The sequence below is a fragment of the Cuculus canorus genome, chromosome 16, assembly GCF_017976375.1.
Source record: "Cuculus canorus isolate bCucCan1 chromosome 16, bCucCan1.pri, whole genome shotgun sequence".
In the NCBI taxonomy this organism is placed as follows: domain Eukaryota; kingdom Metazoa; phylum Chordata; class Aves; order Cuculiformes; family Cuculidae; genus Cuculus; species Cuculus canorus.
The window spans coordinates 11,178,029-11,203,982 of NC_071416.1; the positions used below are offsets into that span (position 1 = coordinate 11,178,029).

The 25,954-nt window shown below is 45.5% G+C and overlaps 3 protein-coding genes across 5 annotated transcripts in view; 1 reads left to right on the plus strand and 2 right to left on the minus strand.

Annotated features, from left to right (window-relative positions):
- LAMA5 (laminin subunit alpha 5) overlaps positions 1-4,941 on the plus strand; it is an 88,759-nt gene extending 83,818 nt beyond the window's left edge. The window contains exons 70-80 of the mRNA XM_054081353.1: positions 118-248; positions 331-498; positions 587-719; positions 848-1,005; positions 1,090-1,276; positions 1,561-1,713; positions 1,827-1,986; positions 2,093-2,223; positions 2,329-2,419; positions 3,277-3,396; positions 3,539-4,941. Coding sequence (XP_053937328.1) covers positions 118-248; positions 331-498; positions 587-719; positions 848-1,005; positions 1,090-1,276; positions 1,561-1,713; positions 1,827-1,986; positions 2,093-2,223; positions 2,329-2,419; positions 3,277-3,396; positions 3,539-3,693 — 1,587 coding nt within the window. The 3' untranslated portion in view covers positions 3,694-4,941. The remainder of the gene's footprint in view (positions 1-117; positions 249-330; positions 499-586; positions 720-847; positions 1,006-1,089; positions 1,277-1,560; positions 1,714-1,826; positions 1,987-2,092; positions 2,224-2,328; positions 2,420-3,276; positions 3,397-3,538) is intronic.
- Positions 4,942-5,387: 446 nt separating this feature from the next.
- Positions 5,388-12,965, minus strand: ADRM1 (ADRM1 26S proteasome ubiquitin receptor). 2 transcript variants are annotated; one of them, XM_054081340.1, is made up of 10 exons: positions 12,834-12,965; positions 11,592-11,802; positions 11,218-11,334; positions 11,015-11,138; positions 10,498-10,584; positions 8,269-8,350; positions 7,812-8,041; positions 7,357-7,514; positions 6,280-6,382; positions 5,388-5,613 (listed from the first exon to the last, which is right to left on the minus strand). In XM_054081340.1, exons 2-10 carry the CDS (start codon positions 11,799-11,801, stop codon positions 5,507-5,509), a joined length of 1,218 nt encoding a protein of 405 aa, XP_053937315.1. In that variant the 5' UTR covers position 11,802; positions 12,834-12,965; the 3' UTR covers positions 5,388-5,506. The 2 variants fall into 2 exon arrangements, with proteins under 2 accessions (XP_053937315.1, XP_053937316.1); XM_054081341.1 differs by lacking the exon at positions 10,498-10,584.
- Positions 12,966-14,200: 1,235 nt separating this feature from the next.
- The window catches only part of OSBPL2 (oxysterol binding protein like 2), a 34,778-nt gene continuing 23,024 nt past the window's right edge, over positions 14,201-25,954 (minus strand). For both annotated transcript variants that reach the window (XM_054081338.1, XM_054081339.1), the window contains 7 exons: positions 23,608-23,715; positions 22,409-22,498; positions 21,643-21,766; positions 19,647-19,775; positions 18,790-18,913; positions 18,038-18,128; positions 14,201-16,864 (listed from right to left, as the gene is read on the minus strand). In XM_054081338.1, the coding sequence (XP_053937313.1) occupies positions 16,762-16,864; positions 18,038-18,128; positions 18,790-18,913; positions 19,647-19,775; positions 21,643-21,766; positions 22,409-22,498; positions 23,608-23,715 (769 nt within the window). In that variant the 3' untranslated portion in view covers positions 14,201-16,761. The remainder of the gene's footprint in view (positions 16,865-18,037; positions 18,129-18,789; positions 18,914-19,646; positions 19,776-21,642; positions 21,767-22,408; positions 22,499-23,607; positions 23,716-25,954) is intronic.

Sequence of the window (25,954 nt, forward strand, 5' to 3'; positions counted from 1 at the left end):
GGACCAGGGAGTGAATCCACGGTGAGATCTGCACCCTGGGCTCCTGGGGGACAGTAGGGAAACGGGCCTTGCCTTTGAGTCGGCTGCTGAGCAGCAATGGGGTTATGCTTTCTACAGGAGGGGACGTGCCAGGTGTCCCTCCAGAGGGGGCAGCTGTCCTTGAACCTGCTGGAAACCAAAGTCATCACTGAAAATGCCTATGCGGATGACAGGACCCACTACGTGGCCTTCTACAGCGATGCCCGTGGGTACGTGTCCTGGTGGGGGATGGGGCGTGGGGTGCTGATGGCCCCAGGGACCTGCTCAGCCCATGGTGCTGTTACCCCACAGGGTCCGGCTGTACGTGGACGATGAGCTGCAGGACACTGCGGCAGGCACTGGGTCCAGCCGGCGGCAGCAACGTCAGGATGGGCAGTCGCTCTTCCAGCTTGGGGGTTCACCGGAGCCAGGTGCCCTTAGCAACCTCACCGGCTGCATCGGGAATGTCTTTGTCAAGCGGTGAGCATCTCTGTGCTGCTTCCAGAGAGCAGGGCTCAGCCCCTTCCCAGCTGTCCAGATGACAGAGACCTCTTCTCCCTGCATGTAGGATGTCAGAGCCACAAATGGTGGTGGACCTGCAGCAGAACGTGGAGAGCATCAATGTCACCATGAGCTGTCCCTGGGGTGAGCAGCCGCAGCAGCTCAGACTCACTCCGAAGAAGGACAGGCGGAAACCCAAGGTACCAGCTGCTGCCAAATCTCTCCTCATCCTCCTCTGCATTCTTCTCAGATGCCACCATTACCTCCTCGCTGGGCACTTCTCCCCCCATGACACCCCTCACTCCATCCCTTGGTGCATCTTATGTAGGTGCTGGGCAAGCCTGCCTCGAAGGACCGCCGCCACGATGAGGATGGGCTCTGCCGGCTGCACCCACAGCCCCACGCAGCCAGAGGCACCTTCCGCTTCGGGGGTACCCCGAGCAGTCGCTGGGAGTTCGAGGAGATCCCAGCCTCCTTCGGGCAGAGGTGAGGCTCACCCCATGCCTCCACCATAAAAGCTGGCAGTTGTGGGAAGGCAGAGTGCTCCCATCATCTGCCCTGTCCTTGCAGGTCCCATTTCTCCCTGGAGGTGAAGCTGAACTCCTCCAGCGGGCTGCTCTTCTACGTGGCAGGCGAGCGGGGCGCCTTCATGGCTCTCTTTGTCTCCAATGGGCGCTTTGTCTTCCTGGTGGATGTCGGCAGGCGCCGGCTGCGCATCCGCAGCAAAGACAAGTACGGTGACCGGCGGTGGCACACGGTGAGCAGAGGGGCAGGGTTTGGTGGGACCTCCCTGAGCCACATCGCTCCCTCCTCTGCACCAGATGCCCCTACAGGGCTTGGCTTGGTGCAGCCCTGCCCTGAGCATCACTTCCCAATTGCACATGGGACACCTACAGTCTCATGGGAGCAAAGAGGGCGGTGAAAACACGGCCTGGGCTGGCAGAACCTCTCAGTTGAGGTCTCCTTTCCCTGGGCACAGCTCTGGGGCTCCTCCTAACCCAGGAATTCCCCAACCTTGGCCCCGAATTTTGGTCTTTGCAGGTCTTCTTCAGCAGAGACCAGAGCCGAGCCCAGCTGGTGATCGATGGGCTGCGAGCCCAGGAGGCTGCAGTGGCCGCTGCAGGGCTGTTTGTGGCCCAGACCCCCTTGTACGTGGGGGGGATCCCAGTTGGAAAAGCCAAGGCACACATACCGGTAAGGGTTTGGTGGTCTTGTGGCATCGTCTTGTCTCTGCCAGTTCCATGATATCACCCCGTGCGTGTCAGGGTTTGGCCGCTCTGTGCTCACTCTCTGGCCTTCCTCTGCAGGTTGCAGCAGCCTCCAGCTTTGACGGCTGCCTGAGGAACCCACAGCTGGATGGGAGGCCCCTGGGTCCGCCCTCACGCACTTTTGGGGTGACACCGTGCTACGAGGGCACGCTGGAGAGAGGCGTCTTCTTCACAACAGAGGGCGGGTCCATCGCCCTAGGTACCCCACAGCAGCCTGGGCTGCTCCCTCCGCCCTGGGACAGGGAGGGAGACATTTCATGGAAGATTCCTTGTCCTTCTTCTCACCAGTGGCGTTTCTCTTGTAGCCGACGCGGTGGTGGCTGAGCAGGACTTGGAGGTGACACTGGAGGTCCGTCCCCGCACTGCCTCTGGCCTCATTTTCCACATCGGCACAAGGAGAAGGCACCATGTCCTGCTGTACATGGAGGAGATGAAGGTAGTGGGAGGGTGGTTTCCCCACAGGTTTTCAGAGGCACTGGCCATCTCTCCTGCCTTTCCCGCTCAGCTCACTGGGCTCTAACACATTTGTCTCGCACACCAGGTCACTGTGAGAGCAAACGCTGGGGCTGATGAGTTCTCCACATCAGTGACGTGCCCATCTCTCTGTGACGGGCAGTGGCACACCATCGCAGGTGAGGTGACAGCCAGCACTTGGCTGTGGGATGCTGCTCCACCCTGGCTGCTCTGCCCACCTCTCCTGAGGGGAGCCTAGGGCCTGCCCGTGGGTATTTAAAGCCCACCTCCCACCTGTAGGCGCTTAATCTGGAAGATTGTGGCTGCTATTAAGTCATTTCCTAATTAATGAATCCTTGCCTGATCTCGTTAGTGCTGTCCCATCTGGTGGGCAGGAGAAACAGGGTGTTTCCGCAGGTTACACAGCAGGCAGTGAGGCCAGGGATGTCCCACAGTAGCAGCTCCATCCAGGACTGTTGTGTCCTGCTGAAAGTGAAAGCCCAACTTGCTCTGGTGCTCAGTGCATCCAGAAGGCTCAAAGCCCACAGCTGGGAGCAGGGATTTGCAGGATTCACACCTGTACAGGCCAAACTCAGCCTTTAAAGTGGTTGCTGTTGAGCAGAGATTTTGCACTAAGCCTTTTCTGGGGATGGGGTGATGGCTCCAGCCCCCATCTCAGCACAGCTCTGCTTTGAGCCCCAGACCCCACACTGGGTGAGAACTATCCCATGCTCCTGGTGTATCTTCAGCTTCAGGATCTCTCCTCACCCACAGCCAGAGTCTGAGCTGATCCCTCACAGCCGGCACGTGCTGTCCCACCCTGCTTGACTAGAGAAAGACATGGTGCTTTGGAGGTGGCCAAAGGACAGATTCTGAGGAGGTTGTCCAGGTTCTGCGCATTTTCCAAGAGCCAGACCAGGTCCCCTGACCCTCCCAGAGGTTTTGCTCTCCTGCGGCACCGGGCTGGGCAGGAGGGCAGAGGTGGACTTGCTCTCCCAGTAGTGGAAGCGGCACTGACTGTGGTTTTCTTTCCAAGTTACCAAATGGAAAAACGTAATCAAGGTTGAAGTGGACACAGAAGGCAACTACACGGTGGGACCCAACCAGCCTCTTGCACCCAGCACAAGAGCCACTTTCTACGTGGGAGGGCTACCAGGTAAGCTGAGAGAGATGGGCTCCAGAACAGAATACCCAAAGCCAGGAGAAATACTGTTTCTGGTGCAAGTAAAAGGTACTTAATTCCCTGCACACTTATTAGCCAGACTAATTATGCTTACTTCTACTTGTTTCTTCTGCAGAGACCGACAAGGCCAGCACGGTGTCACCATTACCTTCCCTCCCTCATTACGTGGGCTGTATAAGGAACCTGGTGATTAACCGGAGCCGTGTGGACCTGCCGCGAGCTGGGATTGTCAGGGGTTCTGTTGGCCTTCAGGGTTGCCCCGTGCTGTAAGTGCATGCACCTCCGTGTACAGCCTGACCGACAGAAAGCTGCACTGCTCCCTGGGCCCCAGACATCACCTCCTCGATAGCGATAACCGTGGTCAAACGCTTGATCTCCGGTCACCGCAGGTCTGGGGCCAAAGCCAGAGAGGGGCCATGAATCCAAGGGGAAGGAGGGCAAGGGAAGGACGGTGGGGAGAAGGGAGCGCTTCAGGGACATCTTTCACAGTTATAACCAAAAAGTTAAGGTGGGATGTGGAGCCAGGTCTGAGTGGTGGTCAAGCAACTGCAGCAGGACGCGTGCTGCCACGTGGCTCGTGGAAAGAGCAGCCGTCCTCTACAGAGCGTGGGCTGAAGCACACAGCAGCCGTGCATCATGTCCTAAATCCTGTTCCCTTTACCCCACGTTTACAACGCACATAGATTTAGTTCACAGAACACTTGAGGCTATTAATAACAGTCACAGACTGTCTTCTGCTAAAGGCTGTAGGCAGTTTCTGTTTTATAATAAATGCAATTAGGACAAACTGGATTAATTCCGTCACTTTTGTGTTTTTATGAGCAAGGACGCATTTAACCTCCCCCCAAGGGCAGTCTCTGTTCACCTGCCGTTGCTACACAAAGAGCGTAAGGGGGAACTTGGACAAAATTCTGTTCACAGAATTAGCGTTTTATCAGATTAATTTATAAGAATCCAAAAAAGGAACAAAATAGGCTGGGAGAATTGCCGAAGGAAAGCAGAAAGACAACTACCACTGCCTCTCTGCAGTTGCGTTCAGCGCTGGTAGATACACTGACAAAAGTCCTGTTGCGTGAAGCAAGAAGCTTGCTTGAAAGGGAATAAAGGAAGGTTACCTCAAGTCTGGCCAGGTGCGAGGTGTCTCACTGGGCCCTCACCCGCCTTGCCAGCACTTGCCTTCTCCTGCCCAGCCTCACTCATGCCTGTTGTAGTGCAGTCTTCACTTGAAAAAAACCTCCCAAGACACCTAGTTCACTTGTGCACTTACACGTCATATATATATTTGTGTGTGTATATATATAGCCACTTGGGACAAAATCTTGCTTCTGAAATGGACTTATAAGTTATATCATTATATTGTGGGGTTTTTTTTATGAGGGGTAAATATTGTAAAATGGGTTTTTAACATGTCCATCCTAAACAAATGTAATTATGACCTGTTTTCAAGTTGTAGTATTAAAGATGGTCTTTGTAAATCACTGGTACGTACTTTGGAGTCAAATAAAAGTTTTATGTTACTCTCTTTCACTTTACTGGTCAAGAGCAAGTTATGAGGCTGATGTAGAACAGGAAGAGGAATCATCGCCACCTCAGGCAGTGCACAAGGGATGTTACAGCTGCATTTCCATAAGAAGCTCTCTCATACAGCAGCTGTGGGGGTAGTGCTGGGATGTTCCTGAAGGTGACCCTCCTCCTGTTCAAAGATGAAGCCCTGCATCCAGGACAGCAGTGCCTGTGGGACAAGGATTGGGGAGCCGGTAGCCCTGCCCATCACAACCTAGTGGGTCCAAAACTGGATGGCAGTCAGAAACACTCATTACTTGTATCATCACAGGGTTCAATCCTTTCAGCACAAGGAAATCAGAAGAATTAGTCTAACTTGATGTCAAAAGCATCCAAACTGAACAGTAAAGCAACTCCCCTGAAAATAAAGAGCACCTTAAACAGACTGAGAAAGAACAGTATGGCAGATAAAGAAAATTCCTTTATTTGTAGATTTATATAGGCATAATATGAAGTTAGTAATCCTACTGCAGTTGCTTAAGTTAGTATCTAGGAACATCTGTAAGGAAGAGCAAATAACTTAATCTAAACTCATATCTTCCTCTTCGTCCTTCTTGTCCTTAGCGTCTCCTTCCTTTTGGTCTGACTTGACACTGTTCTGCATTGCTTTGGCAAAGGCTTCTACATCTAGAAGTTAAACACAGTAATAATTTAACTTTGCACACTCCAGGATGGAGCCTGTCATCCACGTGAGGTGAACCTTCATTACTTGGGAAGTAAACAGTTGCTTTAGTAAGAATCTATCATCAGGGAAGAAAGCGTTAATGCTCATTCAGTATTTAACACACATTTGGATCTCTGACATAGGCGGTGTTTTCTGCACCCGGTACAGGCAGCCTCAGACCAGAATTACTCCAGACATGTAATGGATTCTAAAAGCTCATCGGGGGAAAACCACTACCCCTCCCCGCAGCACTACAGCCCCCTGCTGTGTTCACTTATTTCAGACGAATCATTAAGGACTCCCACAAAAAACCATTCCTGACCAAGGTGACTGTGACATCTCCAGAGCCTTTTGCATCTCTTTCAAGAAAAGAAGGCCAAGGCTGCTCAGCACATCTGTATAGAGCCCTGCCTTCTTTAAATGTACGTCTGATGTGCACTGTATCTGCTGGCAACACCTGAGCTCCTCACCTTATCTTTGTAGAAATAACAGTGCAAGAGTCAGGCTGTGGCAGTTACTCAGCAGCTAATCATTATATTCCATATTCAATGCTTCTGTGCAGTGCGCAATGGAAAACAAAAAAACCCAACCAGCCACTCTATTGTATTCCAAACAGCACCAACACTTACCTCCCTTATTTGCTGCATCTACTGCCTCTGCAGGTAAGCCAAACTGACTCATTAGCGGGCCAAGCTGTCCTGAAGCTAAGGCAGCACTGAACATGCTCAATGCCTGTGAAACAGAGTCAACAGCATCAAAAATAAGTTTGCGTCATGTTTCTCCAGCACCAGGGGGCTACTGTGCAAAATCCGCAGGAGGAAAGCAGTGCTGTTACAGCACAGTGACCACACAGCCGGCCTGGGGGCAGCTGCTCACCCGTATAAACTACTGCGCTGTGGGCAGCCTTCAAACTGCTGCTACCCCACAGGTCCGGAGCGGGTTCTGCAGTTGGGAAAAACACTGGCTCTTAACCAGACAGTACACACAAACTGACACATCCTGGTAGACTGCACGACACGCCAAACCACAGCAACATAGCTGCCAGTCAGTGGAGTGTGTGGAAAACTTAAAAATTTCATCTAGTTGTAGATACTCCATCAAATCACCAATTAAAAACATCCCTTGCTTGAGTCTTGTCTTCCCAAGAGCTGCTGTAGTTTAAACATAAAACAAACAGTCTCCTTAGCCACTGAAATTTTGTAAACTGATAGATTTCCAGCAATCAGTGTAACCAGCTCAAATTGGCCTGTAAGACTCCAGCTTTCATCACCCAGACAGTCTCGGAATTAAGTACTAATGTTGCAAGAGAAACAAGGGATGCAGTGCTGTAAACAAGGGCATCTCTCATCTTCCCTTCCATAAGTTTAGTCACTTGACCTTTAAGGAGACTGCTGACAAGCTGCTCTGGTGGGGAATAATGAATTTGCTACTACTCTGCTTGTGCCAGAGAGCACTGATAATGAAGAAAAAGGTAAAGCCCAATTCCAAAAGAAAAAATAACCATCCTTCTGATCTACCCTTGGGTGACTGCAGGAGGGAAGAACTAGTACCCTATTAAAGCACGCCCCTCCTCCTTTCTACTTTACTGAGCAAGTTCCTACTCTGAAGTGTCAGGAATCTGAAAAAGCAGGGCAGGGCGAGTCATGACTCATGGGGAAGGAAGGAAGGAGAACTGTATTTCCCATGACAGCTAGGCATCTACCTACCTGCTGAAACTGAGGAGACGTCAGGGTATTCTGAATCTCTTCTGCAGTCTGCGGCAGAGATTCCCCTGAGGGAAGGTAAGGCATCAACCGATCTTGAACTTCAGCATTGGCCAGGATGGGAGCCATTATCTCGGGTGTCAGAACAGTCGCCAGGTCAACTAGGAAGAAAATAAATAGTTGGCCATTAGACAATTCCCCACATTTTGTCCTGTAAAGTAAGTGATCTAGTCAGAGCAGTACTGAAACAGAGTTAGCACACTGCCAGAAGCCTTTCTCTTCCTCTCAGTTTCAGAGAGAGAATAAGACCTTTGAAGCAGCCAAGAGCTGCGCTCAAATGAAAAGAGAGCCAAAAAACTTTCAAGAGACCTTTCAAATCAATTTGGAACAGGACAGGACAGTAAAAGAGCTGCAAAGAATCCCTGAATCCAACATCTGTCTGGTCAGAACACTGTTACCTTGCTGTCCTCCTGCTCCTGATGGCACATTCATAGTGGCTAAAATGTTCTGAAGGTCACTCAGTTGAATGGGCTGGGTTGGGCTTGTGGCTGAGCTGGTTCCATTACCCGAACTTGGTACTGGGCTTGGACTGGTTACAGACGCAGCCGCAGGAACCGACGGGGCAGGTGTTACACGAGTAGAAGAAGTTGTGGAAGATGGTGTCACAGCAGCTGACTGGCTGCGAGAGCTGAAAAAAGATAATTAGTATAATTCCCTGCAAAAAAGGCTTTGCCTCTTGTGTTCTCAAAAGCTTCTTTTCAAGCCCCGAAGAGTTCCCAACCTTATTTTAGAGAAATAATAAGCAGTCTTAATTCCCATCACATTTCCTGCTCAGTAGTGCCAGAACTCCTGCCATAGAGATGGCAACTTTGTGTTATAAAACCATTACAAGCCAAGAGCAGACAGGCATCCTACCTTGAGGATGAGCTGCTGGTTGGGGGTCCCCCACTTCCAAGCAGACTGGCCAGCCCAGGACCCGTCAGTGCGCCCAGCCCACCTTCCATAAACATAAAAGAAGAACAGGTATAGAAATTTGTTTCTTTGGGGATTTTTGTACCTCTCTGCTCCGGAGAGGTCACTCTTGTACCTGAAAGGTATTGTTTGCTAAAACAACAGAGGAGGGGGTGAAAGCCCCCCAACCAACCCCCCTATCCCCTTCTGTAAATTAACAGCTCTTGTTTTCTGATCTTGCATCCCGATTAGAAAACTGCCTTAAAGAGTGATGCACATTTAGAAATTACTCAATTTCTAGATGTACACAAGGATAAAATGATTTGTGCCATACATACAAGATCACTGTAACACAACCCTCTACCCTCTTATCTACTGGTTCAAAAAAACCCAATTTTTCTCTAAGCTTTAAATCCAAGGCCCCTGGCAGGAGAGTTTGGAGGCAAGCTCTGCATCACCCACCACTCTCTCCCCAAACAGCTGGGTTTTGCAGCTTCAAACCTAACGCAAAGATGCGGCAGCAGAATCCACTGAGTCCTTAAACACTTCATAGGCAAAGTAAGGACAACCCCGCATACAAAGTGCTCCCTGTAGAGCAGTGATCAGGAAACACAGCAGGAAACCAACACTCGCCCTCTGACACAACTGTGACGCGCAAAAGAAATCAGAATCACCTCCCTCATCCACAGAGGCCAACTACTAAGGACTTAGCACAGCATCAAGAACACTAGCTATAAAGAGCAGGGGAAAGGCCTGGCTGCTAGGTCTGCTGGAACTGTCAGTGACTGATTTCCCCCTACAATTCCTTTGAGCCACATCAGCCAAACACTCTGTGTGTGAGACCACGCTTCCATCCAGTGGTCTCTTGTAAGCAAACACATGTTTAACTGAAGCTGCAGAACACCAAAGGTCAGAGCAAGAACCAGCCACCAGCTCCTTCTTTGTGCTGGACCCACTCTTACAGATCCATCCCCACAGCACTTCACTAGTCCCAGAGCTTCCACAACAGCCGGAACAGCAGGGTGAAGCTCACCAGGCTGTTCCCCATGCTAAACTACTCAAATGGTCTTTGCTAGGAAAGTTTACCCAGGAGGAAGAAAGCTCCTTTGTTGTAGGAGCTCTGCAATAAAGGCAGAACCCTAAGAGAGTTACAAACCAGATGCACAAGAACAAGATGCTACTGGGGGAAGGGACCATACAGAGTCACCACAACCACCGTTTGCCAGGGCAAGCAGATGGTTTTCTTTGCGTTATTGTAGTGAGCTTCATGTCAAGTCGACTTATGGCTCGACTGAAGGCAAGGAAAGAAGAGCTGCTGAGAAAACGTGCTGAGACGAAGAGGAAGACAGTCTCAGGAGTGACGTGACACTTCAAGAAGGAAGATGTTTTCCAAACACAGACGAAAAAGCCAAAATCTTCCAACGCTAACATTAGATTTGCATCTAAACATGCCCCCACCCTGAAATTTCCATCTGAAGCTAAGACGTGAGCTAGATCCATAAAAATGGACTTTGGAGCTTAAGCACAGAACCTGCCAGCAGCTGCTAAGCATTGCTTTGTGTACCTCCTTTCAAGGGTCTGACTTCTCTGCTGGGCTTGGAGCATGGACAGCTCTAGGCCCAGACCACAGGGACTCAACAAACCTCTCATTCCCTTCAGAAAAACAGCGTGGTGATCCAAGCTCAGGAGAGAAAGACCCAAACCAGAGCCTTCCCCCTCTGACTACCGAGCGCTGTGGGGCGGGTATGTTTCCACCTTCCTCCTGAACTCCATCTACTTTGCACACAAATATTCACTGGCTCGGAGACAGGAGCAGCTCCACAGCTTGGTAACTGGAACATTCACCAGGGACGAGTCCCTGGTTTTGTCCCTGCTCCAGTGAATATTTAAAAGGAAGAGGAAGGAGGGGAAAGGAGGAGAATAAAAAAGCAGAAGATTCAGCAGAGCAAGGAGTAGAACCTATGTTCCTTGCAGATCAAGCCCTGAGATGAGTGCTGTGCAGAATCTGGTACCCTCCATTTCCTGCATCTTTTTTTTTTTTGCCCCTTAGCTCATTTTAGAGGCAGGGCCTTGCTTTCTCACATGAAAGAAGCGCTATTCAAATCAATAGCACTACCTGAAAATATTGTCAGGTAAGATTTAACCTGGCAGGAGTAAATACCATTTTGGCATAAAGATATTAAAGCATTTTACCAAGTCCTCCTAAGCCCGTTGGTCCGATCAGCTGCATGAGCTGGTTATGGCTCATGTTTCCAAGAAGGCTTTGCAAGCCACCCTCACCTAAAAACAAAAACATTCTGAAACACAACATATTCACATAGGTTTTTTTCACAGCACTCCGGCTCAAACAGCAGGAGATTAATTGGCATCACATTCTGTATGGAAAAAACAGTTTCAAGTGTTCACTGATTCATGATGCTCATAAAAGATAAATGCAACTTGGCTTCATAAAGAGGTAAGACTCCAGAGAATCTACCAGAAACAGAGAGAGATTTCTTCTGGCAGTCTTAACTTTCAGCCTGCACCTACCATAACAGCACAGATTATTTTGCTAAAGTACGTTTACACTTCTGGTATTAACACTGTCCCCAGCTCACCCTCCATAGCCCTCAGGAATTTCTTTCTAGGGAACTATAAGTACTCATTCTAAAAATAAATATTAAAAAAAAAAAAAAGCTTCTGACATGAAGGAGCAGAGAATGGACTGTACCTCCTAATGCCGAGAGCTCGTGGCCTCCGCTTGCATTTCCACCCAAAGCACCAGGCATTGGTGGATTGTTAAGATACTCGTTCACTTTACGACAGTGTTCCTCATCCTTGTCTGTCTTCGGCTCCTGCAAGAAAGTTGCTCTTGGTACAAATCAAACAAGAAGGATTTTGTGCCAAGAGCGTTATCACTGACTTCCTACAAACCTGCATCCAGAAGAAGAGTCGTTTTGATCCTGCCTTGAACTTCAATACATACACACGGCCCGTAGTGCACTGAGGTACCCTCTTGAATTCACAGTCATCAGGAAAAATAATCAAATCCTGGAAAACATGGCAGTAAGAACAAGTGTTTGAGGAAATACACGGACAGCCCTGTTAGCCTCCGAAAGACTTCAGCCCTCCTCCCCAAGCCTTATTCCCTCTGCTCCTCAGAGCAGGGAGGATTTGTAAGTGCAAGTCTATCTGGCCACAGTGCTATTCTCATCCTATTTTGTCTTAGAGAAGCTCTTATAGCAGAGCTGTCAGAACAAGAATGACTGCGACAATGCCTCAACACTGACACACAAAACCGTACTCACGTCCTCCACATTGCCTGAGGTCCTGTCCTTCCAGCAGAAGTGAATGAGGGAGTCATCAGTCTGCTGAATGTACACAAGGCCTTTTCTCTTGTCTGGGGTTACAGTGCTGCCTTTCAGGGACATCTTCCCTGCCCGAAATTCCACCAGGTATTTGCTCGAAGAGCCACGGGAGCCTGGGACCAGGCTTGGAAATAACGCACCCGAAGACATCCTAGGAAAAGAGAGAGCAGCACATATGATAAGAAACCACCTGGGAGGGGTGGGGGTGTGATTTTATACATGGGTCATAGGACTTGCAATGGACAGTTGCTTACTGGTCTCAGCCTCTCCAACTCCAGGGAAAGGGGGAACAGAACTGGGAGACCAACTGCTGCTGAAATTTGGCTGCTGAAATTGGCTAAAGTGTGACACCACCCCACGTTTTTTCTCAATATCATATCACATTTCAAGGTTTACCAAGTGAGCCCCACAAAAGGAATCTGTCTTGCTGCCTACAGAATTTCAGGGTGGAACACAGGGTGAAGACAGGACGCTCCGCATATCCCCATTAACAGCGAGAAGCCCATCTGCTAACATACCTGAAAGCACAACCATCTCCCCCTGACACTTCCTTACAGAATGGTTTGGGTTGGAAAGGATCTTAAAGATCATCCAGCTCCACCCCTGCCATGGGCAGGGACACCTCTCACTGGATCAGGTTGCTCAAAGTCTCAGCCAACCTGGCCTTCAACACCTCCAGGGATGGGGCAGCCACAGCTTCCCTGGGCAACCTGGGCCAGTGTCTATGCACCCGCACCCTGAAGAATTTCTTCTTAATGTCTGATCTAAATCTTCCTCCTTCCAATTTAAAGCCGTTGCCCTTCACCCTATCATTCCCTGCCCTTGTAAAGGGGCCCTCCCCAGCTTTCCTGCAGACCCTTTCAGCGCTGGAAGCTGCTCTAAGGTGCCCTCGGCGCCTTCCCTCCTCCAGGCTGCAACCCCAGCTCCCTCAGCCTCTCTTCCTCCCTGGATTCCAATCAAGGGCTCACGGGGTCGTTTTTCCCCGCAGCAGCCCCAGCGCTGATGCCCGACTGCGCGTCCCGGCCGGGCCTGCGTGACTCCGCAGTTCCTCAGCCCCCGGTGCCGCTCAGGCCCCGCCGCCGCGGCCCGGGCCCCTCCCGCAAGCCAGGCGCGGGGGTCACAGCCCGGAGGCCGCGATCTCAGCGGGAGCCGAGCCGGGCCGGGCCCCGCCGATGCCGGTACCTGCAACCGCCGCCGCCCGCAGGCCCCTCACCGCTCTTCCTGCCCAGCTCCGCCGGAACCCCGCCCACCGCGGGGGCGGGGCGAGCGCACGCCCCTCCTCCTCGAAGCGGCCGCACTCGATTGGTCAGCGCGGCTGCCAATCAGGGGCGGTACAACCCGTGCCTGCGTGTGATTAGTTAGCGCGGCTGCCAATCAGGGGGCGGTAGCGCGCACCAGCCCCGCTGATTGGACGGCGCGGCCGTCAATCAAAGGGAAGGGGCGGGAGCGCCCCCACGTGATTGGACGCCGCGGGCGCCAGTCGCCTCTGCTGTGTCACCGCGGCGCAAGATGGCGGCGCCCCCACCTGCCCCCAGGCCTGGCCCCGCCTGACAGAATGAGCAGTTACCAGAGAAGCGGAATAATTAGATTTAAGTAAAGTTCATCCAAGTAACCAGATCAACCATGTCCTCCTGAGGCTTTCTTACAGAATCACAGAACGGTTTGGGTTAGAAGGGACCTCCAAGTCCATCCAGTCCCACCCTCCCACTGGATCCGGTTGCTCCAAGCCCCATCCAGCCTGGCCTGAACGCCTCCAGGGATGGGGCAGCCACCACTGCTCTGGGCAACCTGGGCCAGGGCCTCCCCACTGTCACCATGAAGAATTTCCTCATACTCTCTAAATCTTCTGCTCTCCAATTTACAGCCATCCCCCCTCGTCCCATCACTACAAGCCTTTTTACAAAGTTCCTCCCCAGCTTCTTTGTAGCCCCTTTGGATACTGGAAGCTCCACTAAAGTCGACTCGGAGCCTTCTCCTGAGCAACCCCAACTCTCCCAGCCTTCACATCTCCTTTGTAGCCCTAAACCCCTCCAGGAATGGTGACTCTACCACCTCCCTGGCCGTCCCATTTCAGTGCCCAAGAGCCCTTTCAGGCTCTTCAGTAACCTGCGTACCAATGGCAATGGCACCCAGCGAGACCCTCGCTGTGTACCATCAGCAACTAAGAGAATGTTTCACTTCTCTCGCACTTCCCAGCAAAGCCGCCTGCGCCCCTTCTCTTCCCATCATAATCCCAGTCTCTGATGCAGCTCTGGCACTACACCGCCTTCACCATCGCCCCACATGGCCTCAGACCAACACAGGGCACAGAGCCATCGGGGTGGCCAACGCCCTGATTTAAATATTATCTTCATCTAATAACATCACAGGGAAAATATCGAGTATGCACATGGAGCTGGCTGAATAAAGCCAGAGCCAGAGCCAGCCACAGCCCTGCCCAGTACGAGACTCTCGCTCACACAAATCCCACAGGGAATGAAGTATTTATTGTCTTTTTCTTTCTAGCTGGTTTCTCTACAGAGCTGTATTAACATACACTAACACAGTCATCTTATATACAGTGTTTAATTGAGTTATAAAAGTGACATTCTTTCAAAAGGTGCAAAGTTATTGATGTTTTGACACAAACTACTGAGGAGAGATCTGCGTCGAAAATAAAACTTTTTCACGTTGAGAGCAATGGAACTGCAGCATTCAGAGCCCCGCAGTGAGCCAAGCACAGACGGGTTGGCAGGGAGGGGAAATTACTTTGTAAGTGGTGTCAATGAAGAACAATAAATTAAAAAAAAAAATAGATTTGGGACTAATGAAATTTTACTGAAAACTTCACACTAAAGGAAGGGGACAAAGGGAGTAAAGACATAACCAACGAAGCATTCAGGTTTTAGAAACCTTCCCAGTTTCTCGTTAAATCCCATAACTGTTCCAAACTGAAGTTTGGATTAAACATGTTGTTACAATCTTTTCATGCTTTCACATAATGAAAAGGGTTTCAGTCTTTGAATTTAAACCATAACTCAAATGAGAGGGATGCTAACCCGTACACTTCTTATAAACAGAGTATTCCATCAGCAATTACTCTACAGTTTTTCCATTCAGGCAATTGCTATTTATGTGTTGTTTTAAAAACACTACTCCAGCATTAAACATATTATGTAGTTCAAGCAAGCTTTAAACTCCCATGAGATGTTAAAGTGGCTCAATACATGAATCCTTTCAGTCCTCACTCAAAGGGTTCCCTACGCTGCTTGCAGCAAGTTTGGAAAGGGGGATGCAGTGCCTGGCACAGTCATTAGAGTTCAATTTTTTTATAAAAAATATTTTTATGCTGTCCCATATGGATCAGCAATGTCTGTAAAAGTCAAGTGTCTCTGCACTTACCGGGAACAAATACAACTCTGTCATCTGCACCCCGCTACCAAGCCTAGGCCTGCAATCAGCACGAAGGACTACTACTGGCAACAAAATAAAGTTGCCACAAGCACATTTCAGATTAGGCCTCTACTTATTGCCTCAAAGTTTTACAGCTTCTCTTATTTTTCCAAATGAAGACAAAAACTAAACCTCTCCAAGATGTAAAGTTAATACCAACATTAGATGCATGGCTTGATACAAAAATGTCTCTCCACGAGTATGTTGGTTTTCTTTTGCTTTTTAATCCCATAGCTGGGAGAGCAGCACTTCAAAAGTCTGCTCTTTGGATGAAACTACAGATGTGTCTGGACATCCGTCAAACCAGTTCTTCCACAAATTCCTCAAGTTGCTGCTGCTTAACACCAGCAACTTCTGAATTACTGTAAACTTCACAGCAGCATAGCTGCTCTCCATTTTTACCCAGTTACTCAATTTCCATGAAAGAAGCAGCAATACTAGGGTTAGTTTTAATTACTGGACCTAATTTTTCAAGCCTGTCCCCCCGCCTTTTCCCTCTAAATGCAACACTTGAAAGAAAACAAATGTGTCAATTCAGTAATGGATTATTCCAGTATTATATGGCTTTGATGGTTCGATATGGAACAAAAATATCCCATTTTTTGCCAGCACGTGCTCACAGAAAACTGGTAATAGGTATTACGTCTGCTAAAGCTTTAGATTGATTCTGCGTTTTCACAACATACAAAACAGACATGACCTAGTTATGAAAAACATGCAAACCGAAACTTCCCCGAAACAGGAACCTGTGTGGATATACACACCTAAGTGCTTCCAAATGAGAGTTTAGTCTAGAAGCATACATAGTGCCAAAGCTGCCAAGGGTAGTGCAGAAGGTTTAAGCCTCCGAGTGGTAGCAAGCAGTATATTTTACAAGATAACCACCTCTACATTCCTACAATTGCTTCCGAAGCTACTTGTATTTTAAGAACGGCATTTGACTTCAGGAAAAGCACACTTTTGAAAGCACCCTTCCTTGCTCCTAGCGTATGCTTTATGTAATTTTATCACAGGTATACAGTTTAATGCTCACAGTGTCCAAGAGTTATGAAGACTCTGTAACATACAACTACAGCTGAGAAGCTCAGGTTGGGTTTTGTTTCCCCGAGTCTCTGTATTATTGAATCGTACTGAGAAGGGCCGGGAGCTCCCGTCCCCACGTAGTGCTACATACCATATGGAAAGGCTCACATGCATCTCTTCACGGGGAGTATCGACATTACTAGATTTGATCCTGTTGGTACCTTATTAGCTTTTCATCCCTGCTCTGAGTTCCAAAAACTTCAGATTCTTCACTATTGTACTAAGTAACAAGGATATTATTTCTATTTTATTTTATTTATGTAGTTTTCAAGGATGTTATGTGCTCTACCAGATATAGCATATCTTCCTGACAAAGAAATTAGGGGGAAAAAAATGAAGAACCAAAGGTCCCTTTGAAAATTAGTGAAAACATGACAATTTCAGGTGCAGCTTTAAGGAAAGAATGCAACAGTATTTAAATATTTGGCAATTCAACATTAGTGGTAATTAAATCCTTGATTGTTGACCGATAGAATTTTCGTTAAAATTTACCTAGAAAAGCTGGTTTTTGCTATCAACAAAACCAGAATAACTGGCTTGGAATGAAATCTAGTAACTAGATGTCCAGATGAGATGAGCAATTGGTTCCATAGTTTCAGTATATGTCTGGACAGTCTGAAAAATTCCTATCAAAATAGCCACCTGAGTACAGCCAATCCGAAGTCCCAGTGTATGGGTTAGTGCCTTGATGAAACCATCTAGAAAAAACAAAACAGCAGAGTGAATACTTATTGATAGGGGGAAAGAACAATTTTGTTTCTTTTACAAAACATTGTAAAAACACAACAGTATTTCTTATTGGAAAATTCTCAGGAAATATTCTGAACATGAAAAATAAAGCATTCAGTTTCATACGCAATGATCACACCTCGTAAGGCATCCTTTTTTAATGTTTTTTTATATAAAGTTAGGAAGAACTATGAAATGGATTTTAAAATTGCTGTCCCATTCCTAATAAAAGTAACATTAAAATTCTAGATGATATATTGATTATATATATAATTTTTACTGCAAAACAATGCCAAATCAGTTACACAACCCTTTTTGTAAACCTGTCCAAACACGAAACAGTTTTGTTCTATCAAGCTGGACGTTGCACAGAACATGAACAGATGCTCACTTTTTAGCCACGTTGACTGAAAACAATTTTATGTCCTCTGGAAGAGATTTTCAAAGGCATTAACTGGAATTAGTCTGTAAGCTGCTCCTCCAGGCTTTGGGAAGGGAATGCTTTCTTTTCTGAATTTCATGAAATCATGGGAGCATCCCAAAGTTCTTGCCTCTGAAGGAAGCACCTGCAGTAACTGGCTGTGAGGGTACAGTTGACTGCATAGCACTGGCATTCATGAAAAGCAACCAGCCAAACTACACACTCTGTGATGCATTCTATGACTGAGAAGTCATTTGAATGTGCAATCAAAAAAACAATTTCTGAAGGATCCAAGTCAATAAGTCCTAAGAGTCTGGAAACAAAAGGCTTTAGAGGGCCACATTGTCTTACTTGACTACCAAAAGCTGGACAGGAATTGGTTAAAGGAGAGATGAGATTTAACATTTTAGTCATTCTAACAAAATTATAACCTCTGTATGTTTTAAAAAAAAAAAGCCAAAAAAAAAATCCAGTGTGAACAGTAGTTAATTATGACAGGTTTCAGCAGTTATTATTAGGTAATTTCTCCAGGACACAGTTATCAGCAATTTTGGCTTCCAGCTACATTGTTTAACTGTTGACCCAGCAAATGCTTTCAGTGACACTACAGATTGTGCTGTCATGCAGGAAATCAAACACATGCTGTCTTGAATAAAAACATTTCAAGCAGTATACTGAACCATTCAGAGCACTGAACACATCCTAGCTTCCTTCCCCTTACCGTGTGTGCCACTCCACTTCATCTTTCGCACGTTCCTTGCGAGCAGCTCTTTGTTTCTCTTCTAATCTCTCTTTCTCTTTGCTGGCCACATCTAACAAACAGTTTGAGAACTTGGTTACTTAGCAAAATAGAAGCAAAACTGCAGAAAACACAGAAAAGACTGCAGAGAAATGAAATATTTTTCATTCAAGTAGGAGAAAGCATTTGCTGTACACAATCTCACTGAACAATGGAAATCTCAAGCAACAAAAAACTAACACCACCATTTCAGAGAAGTTGTTATTACAAACCCAGAGTCAACATTGAAATTTTGGTGTTTAGATAAAACAAACACTGCACCAAGATAGCAGGCAAGAATTTAGATAAGGCGTAAGAGAGAGGGTAATTTTTTCTTTTACTATTTAGCCATGTGTTTTTTCTAACAAATGCCAGAGCAACAGCGCATGTCTGTTTATCCCATCTTTCCAGACAAACTCCGGAGGAAGACAGCCGTTTACTACTTCCCCCTAAGCTAACAAACATGTAAATAACCATAAAATAGGATAGCAGTCTTGGGATGCACCTTGGACACATTTGCTCTGCCGCACAGACATACATTGTCCAAAAGTGTGTTCATTAACACAGGGTGAGACAGGTTAAGGCTTCTCTGCCTTCTGACAAAACAAAGACAGTGTTCCTGTGTCAATCAACCTCCCTTCAGTCATCCCTCAAAACTTACTGATGTGAAAATACTTCCTCCAGCAAACACATACCCATGTTTCCGTTTTCCATATTTCTGATATCCGGACGTAGCCGACAGTCAGTGGGCGCTAATATTGCTTCCATGCCCGTTTCTAGCTCATTGAGACTCACAGCAAAACTGGTGAAATTGTACATCTTAAAGGCAAATTAAAAAGAACACGTAAGTGATTTTGGCAAAGTGGCACTGTGTTCCCTTTACCGAATAGATAAAACAGAACTACCGAGAGAAATCACTGAGTCAAACCCTTTCCCACTGGCCACCCTGAAAGCAAGATTAGGTTCATACAAAACTTTTTTGTTTATGGGGAGGACAAGGAAGGGCTGAAGGGGATGGAAACCACAGATTTCATTTTTTAAGTAGTCTTTGCTTCAGAAGATCAAGACAGATTTTCCTGTATATCTGATATTTAACATGATTTTTTACAAGAACAACACCCACGTCTAAAAGCCCAAAAAGTCTTGTTGGAACTACTGAAGTTAATATGCAGCTGCCCAGCTACTGCATTTTTTGGAAGCCTGTCTATAACAGCAGGGTCAGCAGAAGAGAACGCCTGTCTGTACTTGAGCCACTCCGAGTGCTAAGGTCTTGCAGACAGGTTAACCTAAGACACCAGACTCTCACTGAGGCAGCTGCAGACAGAGCATGCGTTCTTTACACCAGCTTCGAGACAGCAATGATGCTTTCAGCCCAGGAACCAAGCAGAGGGCTTGCTGTAGCCTAATTTTACTGCTGCAGCATGAACTGGCAGGGCCTGTCAATACGTGTGCTAAGGACAGACACTTCAACAAGGTTTCCTTTGAACATTACTCTTGTTACCTTGAATAAGTCACTAGTGACAGCAATACACAGACTGATTGAAACAGTTACCTGTGATGAGTTTGGTGGCCTGCAATTTATTCTCCAAAGCAATTTACTGCCTGGTATGAACTGTACCGTGTCTTGAACCTCTGGCATATCATCAGCCTCGTCATTTTCAGATTTAATAACATCATCACTCTGTAACAGAAATAACATTTTGCAGGAGAACAAAGGGGAATTGGACAGTTTCATCAGAGTTCTACAGCCTGTTTAAATTGGAGATATTAAACACCCTCCTGTACTTCTGCCTCACTCCTCATGTTTGCTTTTCCTCTATCTGTATACAATAAAAATGAGAGGAACAGTAATGTGTTACTCCTGCTATCTGTGAATAGTCTCCCACCACCTATGTACAACTTGAATGTCTATTTATTATACTATTATTAATAACAATAATAGTATAATAATAATAAAATTAATGTCTTTCAGAAGTCTTTCCTCTTGCTTCCCTTCTATCCCATGCCATAGCTTAATTCTACCTAACAATAACTATTACTTCTTCAGGCTAAAATGAGCCAAGACTGCAATATAAATCAGTTTCCATAACAGCCTAACAACAATAAGGCACATCTGCTTTTGGTTATTGCTTCATCATTTGCAAAAGATTTGGATTTGCAATTAAAACACAGCTATGTCCTTGTTTCAGTCTGATTTCCTATCATCTAGATTCAAATAACTATTATCACTGCCATTGTCTCACTATGAAGACCGTGTACTTAAGTTTATGAAGTCCATGTCTTTCCTTCCCAGTTTCTCTGTTGCCAGACATGCTGCTGTAACACATATGTAAAATCAAACGCAGTAAGTACCCTTCGAGAGGCTGCTCTCAGTCTGAGGGAATCTGACTATTGTAGGACACAAAGAGGACTTCACCATGAGAAACCTTTTAAAACCACAACAACCAGAAGTGAATCCAAGGCAATAACACCCTAGAGTGACAGTATCAGTTTTCCTCCCTCCTCTCACTCCCACCCTTTTCTATTTTCTCGCTGCCCCCTCTGACATGGCTTACTTATTTTATGCCAAAATATCCTATTAAGTTACAGAGCGCCTGTTTTATGCACTAGAAAACAGCTCCATATGGTTAAGGGTCTGACTTCAGTCATTTCATTTGAGTATTCATTCTTTAATAAGACTCTTCTAGGCTACTTTCCATGTCAACATCTGGTTTACTGTTAGACAGTTCCTCATCTAAATATAGATTCAACAGGAAGGAAGGAAAGAAAGAGTTGATTCTCTTAAGATGAACAGAACCTTATTGCTTTTTAAAAGAGTCGGAACATAAGCCTGTTCCATGATGGAATCCAGAGCGAAAAGCAAGGCCTGTTGTTGCTCTAGATTCTTCTGATGTGAATACTTTTTAATAAAAGTTTGAACCTCTTAATTTTAAGAGTGATGAGCTGCTGTTTAACTTATGATTTTCAATGAGCAACCAGCACCGGCAAGACCCTGTTGACACCAGGGAACCCAGCAGTCCTCTGCTGCACTATCCAGCACTCTGCGTAACACTGAGGCTTTGGTGGTGACTTACTTGACACTGCTTACATGTGATCAAAAAAACCTTGCAAGTTTCCAGACCCCTCTGTTGTCAAGGCTGTCTACATCATAAATTCCGAAAGGCTGCATCACCAAAAAGCATAACTGACTTACAAAACATGTGATTTTTTTTAAAGCCCTAATCCTAGTATTTTTACATCTAGAGTTGGCAGTAGAGCCACTTTCCTCATTCAAAGACTGGAAAATGTCAGCTCTGGGGTTGGTATTTGATGTCTTCTCTTTGACAAATCTCTAGCAAACACCACCCTTCAATACCAGCAGCACACACTAAAGACTATCTAAGTTCCAAGTGCAAGCGTTCTCAGGGGACAGACTGCCCGCATCTGAACCCTACCAGGCTGTTTTAACCCTCCATTCACCACCCCCTGACCATTTTGGTAAAGACAACATTTTCCTTTCATTTGTCATATTTTGGTATCTTTTCTCCCTAAAGAATTCTTTATCTTACCGGCTTCATTTTCTTCTGCTCACCACCTCTCTTTTCATTCTTTTTGTAAGTCTCATATGTAGTGGGATCAGTGCACCATAAGCATTCTGTCCACTTGCCGTAGATCACACACAGCTTCTTTCTGCTGCAGAGAAAGCAAAGGAGATTTAGCATTTGCTTTTCATAAAGCCTTCTAAGCCAAATCATGAGGATTCTGATCTATATGAAATACCCAGCTTAGACTCTGTTCTATTCTATGCTTCTCTGCAGATTTCTTAGAAACCAGATATCTGATAATGCAAACAAAAGGTTTCAGCTGATTCCAGTCTTCCTGGCATTCAGTCCTGCAGAACACATCCTCATGACTTAGTCACATGCTTTTGCCACTGTTAAAAACAGTGTGAGTGCATAAAGCCAACAGTTTACAAAACAGAGACTTGGAGTCACAAAACAGGTTTGGGCTCAACTGAAAATTTCTAATTACCATATTCTCATTATTTTAAATTGGAGACTGGAATTGTGACTGTACAACAGTAACACCAATTGCGCTACTCTGCTTTTTCCCTGGATACTTTCATTTCCAAAGAGCGGGCTGGAGAGTTTTTTCTGATAATGCTTAAAACGATCATCCTAGAATCAAGGGGGCTAATACTGACACAGAGAACAGAAATGAGTTACAATCTGCATTGCTAGCCACTTAGCAGTCACATCAGCTGTGGTCACTATGCCAGCAAAAGAAATGCCACAGTGCTCAGAAACAGAGAGGCCGAGAGGCTTTATCACATACTTTTTGTCCTGAATGTATCCCTCTATTCTGTGAAGCTCTTTCCCGAACAGTCCACATGGTTTAAAATTAAGGACACATTTATCTCCAGTGCTGTAAAGGAAAAAAGGACATGCTTAAAGATGCAATCTCCTAAATGCATCAGAAAGTTTACTTTTATACCTTATTTAGTTTCTTTCATGTATTTACAGTTAGCTGGGGGGTAGTTATTTATATAATTATTTTTCTTTAATGATTATTTATTATCTGACTAGAGCATTTCAAAAGGCACGCAAAGTTTTATCCTTTTTATGGACTTTTTAACAAGAAATCAATGTGCACATGAAGACATTAGCCTGTGAAAGCCAAGTGAAAACACAAACAGGCTTCCGAGTTTCATGTGTATCTAAAATTTATCAAAGGTACCACGAAAAAACAGAATGCAGTCTTGCCTACTACTTAACATAAATCAGCTTTGTATTTCAGCATTTCCTTGGCACGATTTACACGTAGGTAAATAATCTCCCCCAAGGAGGTATCAGGCCAAGTTTCTATGTCAACCACAAATCAGACAGAGACCATCCCGTGTCTTCTGCGCAAATAGAGGACACAGGATTGTAGATCTGCTGCTGTGACAACTATCAAAACAGCAGCCCTGCTGGATTAAAGCTCCCATTTATTGACAGAAAATCATGTGCAAAAGTAATACAGTTTTCACAAAATTCTCTCCCTCATCATTACAGGAGGTAATCTATTTTATATAAGGTAAAAGGCTTTTATAGGCAGTTGCCAGAGCAATTGACATGCTTTAAGCTCACATTATCCTATTCTGCTGTCATTTTTCTGTGCTGCACCCTTAATTTAAGACATTCTGTATTATCAAAACTAAAGAGAGTGCCAAACCACAATCAACATGATTGAGGTCCGCGACAAGCCTCTGACAATTATTCCATTTGATGGCTCTGGAGTTAATTTAATTTCTGTTTTCTGTTAACAGTGTTGAATGTGAACGGGTATCTCACAAACATAAAGTCTTTGTACCCCATAAGCCAATGTTCATTAATATTACTATAATACTAAGCCCAGTCCAACAAATAGTTTGCATTTGTCAGAAGGAGGAGAAAAGGGAAAGAAAAAAGAACAAGACAACTTTGGACCTTCAAAACCAAGCTTCCATGCACCAGTCCATACAAGCCAATCCTCAGTTTCACGATTAGCATTACCTGTGATTTACAATTTCTACCGTTCCATACTGTTCTAACCACAGTTTACCAATAATTACATTATGTACACAACAGGTTGGGTTTGTCCATGTGTATGCTTCATTATATCTGTAAAGAAAATGGAGAAATAAATAATTTTCTTGAGTTTGAGATGGAATACAAACCTGTTTTCAATTCCGTTCATGGCAGAGCAAAATATTTAGCACTCCTATGAACAGCCAGCAGTTAACTTCAAAACAGAAAAGAAACAGACTTCTCTTTATAAGCCAACAATGTGTTGTATCTAAACATTACTGCAAGTTAATAAAGTGATATCCCCTTTACCTTTCTTCCTTCTCAGAGTTGAAATAAGTTTCACAGTTGCTGTGCTTTTGATTACAAACTCAACACAAACAGCAGTCCTGGTCTTTTTCATTTGTACTTTTAAAGTTACATTTGATAAAATATAACACTCACAGGAGACGGGACTGACAAACTAACACCTAATCAAGGCATCTATTTAACTCCTGCAGCAGCACTGCAGACTTCTTCCTAAAGCTCTTTCTTGTAAACCTCTGTCATAACCTAAAAAGTACCTTTTGGTTATAAAAAAGCACTGAATACATATTTGAGCCTTCTCGCAGAGGGGTTAGCCGCTACCAGCTCTGACAAAGGTTTAAGACGAGGACCTCCCCAAACACTGGGCAGACTCACCCACTCAAACCATTTTTGATTGTGCAAACTCCGAGCGGTGAAGGCTTTTGAACCTGAAGAGCAATATGAGTCCACAAACTGCGTAAGTGGCTTCCACAAATACACCATGTGTTTCCACATCAATGTAGGAGGCCTGCCCTGCTGCCACAGAGGGCAGGTTTGGAGATGTGTGGTTTGCAGAGGGGGTTGATTGGTTGGTTAACACGAGTGGGACACAACAGCACTATATTCAAGCTTCATGTGCTTGACATTTAAAAATAACATTTATTACTCAACTCCCGAAGATTTACTGAGAACAAGTAAAGTCCTAGAATTGAAAAATTTTCCACCACTTAATTTCATTTTGGTTTGAACGTTTTGCGAAAACCTGTACAAAGATGAGATAACAGATTCTAAATCCTCAAAAGGTATAACTCCATAAGCAGTCAAAATGTTAAACAACAGGATTCCTATTATCACTAGCTTGGCAGAGTCAAAGCCATCTATTCTCACTCATCTTTCCATACTCGTAAAAGAAATCCTTAAGTTACCTGGTTGGCAATCAATACATCTTAAGAAAGCTTGCAAACTGTAATACAAAAAGCACAGAAACAAGAGGTGTTCTCTTTGGAACAAATGCCTCGTAATTCTACTCCCAGAAAGCATGGAGAGAAACCTCCTATTCAATGTTTCCAACTAGTCTGTCATTTTCCAGTACAGAGGAAAACCAGATTGTTGAAATCTGACTATTTTCCACAGCAAATTGTCTTCAAGCATACTTTAGAACAATGACTACTCCTCAAGTGGGGGAAAAAATACCCCAAATTCATCCCATCAGCCTTCGCATGCATTTTAATCCATGAACTACTTGACACCAAAAGCATAAACCAAAACACAAGGCACTTATGGCCAGTGCTGATAAATTGAAACACTCCTCTGTGCTGGAAAAGTAACGAAGAAGTGTTTTTTCTAATGCACATTTCAAAAACATAGACATGCTTAGCATAAATGCAGTACTTAACACTGATGTGCAATTTTGCTTCCTAAACAGTTCCTTGTTCCCTCAGACCCTGAGCTGCCAAATCAACACCGAGAGGCTCAAAATTTGATTTCAACTTCTGCCGCTAACTTGAAGCAATTATTTCACAGAAACACTTTAATTGTTTATACTCCAGTCTAAATCTGCACCCTATCCTTTGATTAGGCAGAGCAAGAATTTGAAGTCTTCTAAATCAAGTCTCTTTCTCTTCAACAACAAACTTCATTTTTGTCACATCTGCATTCTACACTAACATTCAGAGTTCTTTCTACATTCAGAAGAAATTTCCTCTATTTCAATCACCATTTATATCTCAGATCAGTTCATACTTTTCTAAGCTTTGGAAGATTGGATGCCAGCAGCTCGACAAATAAATTATACTTTCAAAAGAAACTCCAGGAAAGTCAATGCTTGATATGGCAGAAAAGCTGACTCCTTATTGAAACCAAATGTCTAGAAGTTTCATAAGCAGATATTTCAAAACAACCTCAAGTGAGGCCTGAGGAAAGCTTCTGTAAAAGCACCTTTAAGTGTTCAGTTACAGAATGCTGCTTCTGCAACTATTCTATTGCATCCTTGTGTCCTGCTTGGAAAAGCTCAAGAGTTTGTGCCACTGAGGCACAAACCAACTTATGG

What these genes read in the sequence shown, in the direction of transcription:
- ADRM1 (XM_054081340.1), bottom strand. Translation starts at nt 11,801, where the DNA reads ATGTCTTCGGGTGCGTTATTTCCAAGCCTGGTCCCAGGCTCCCGTGGC. An exon ending in CGAGCTCTCGGCATTAGGAG is followed by an intron (nt 10,585 to 11,014) that starts GTACAGTCCATT and finishes TTTTGTTTTTAG; the next exon opens with GTGAGGGTGGCTTGCAAAGC. An exon ending in ACCAGCAGCTCATCCTCAAG is followed by an intron (nt 8,042 to 8,268) that starts GTAGGATGCCTG and finishes ATCTTTTTTCAG; the next exon opens with CTCTCGCAGCCAGTCAGCTG.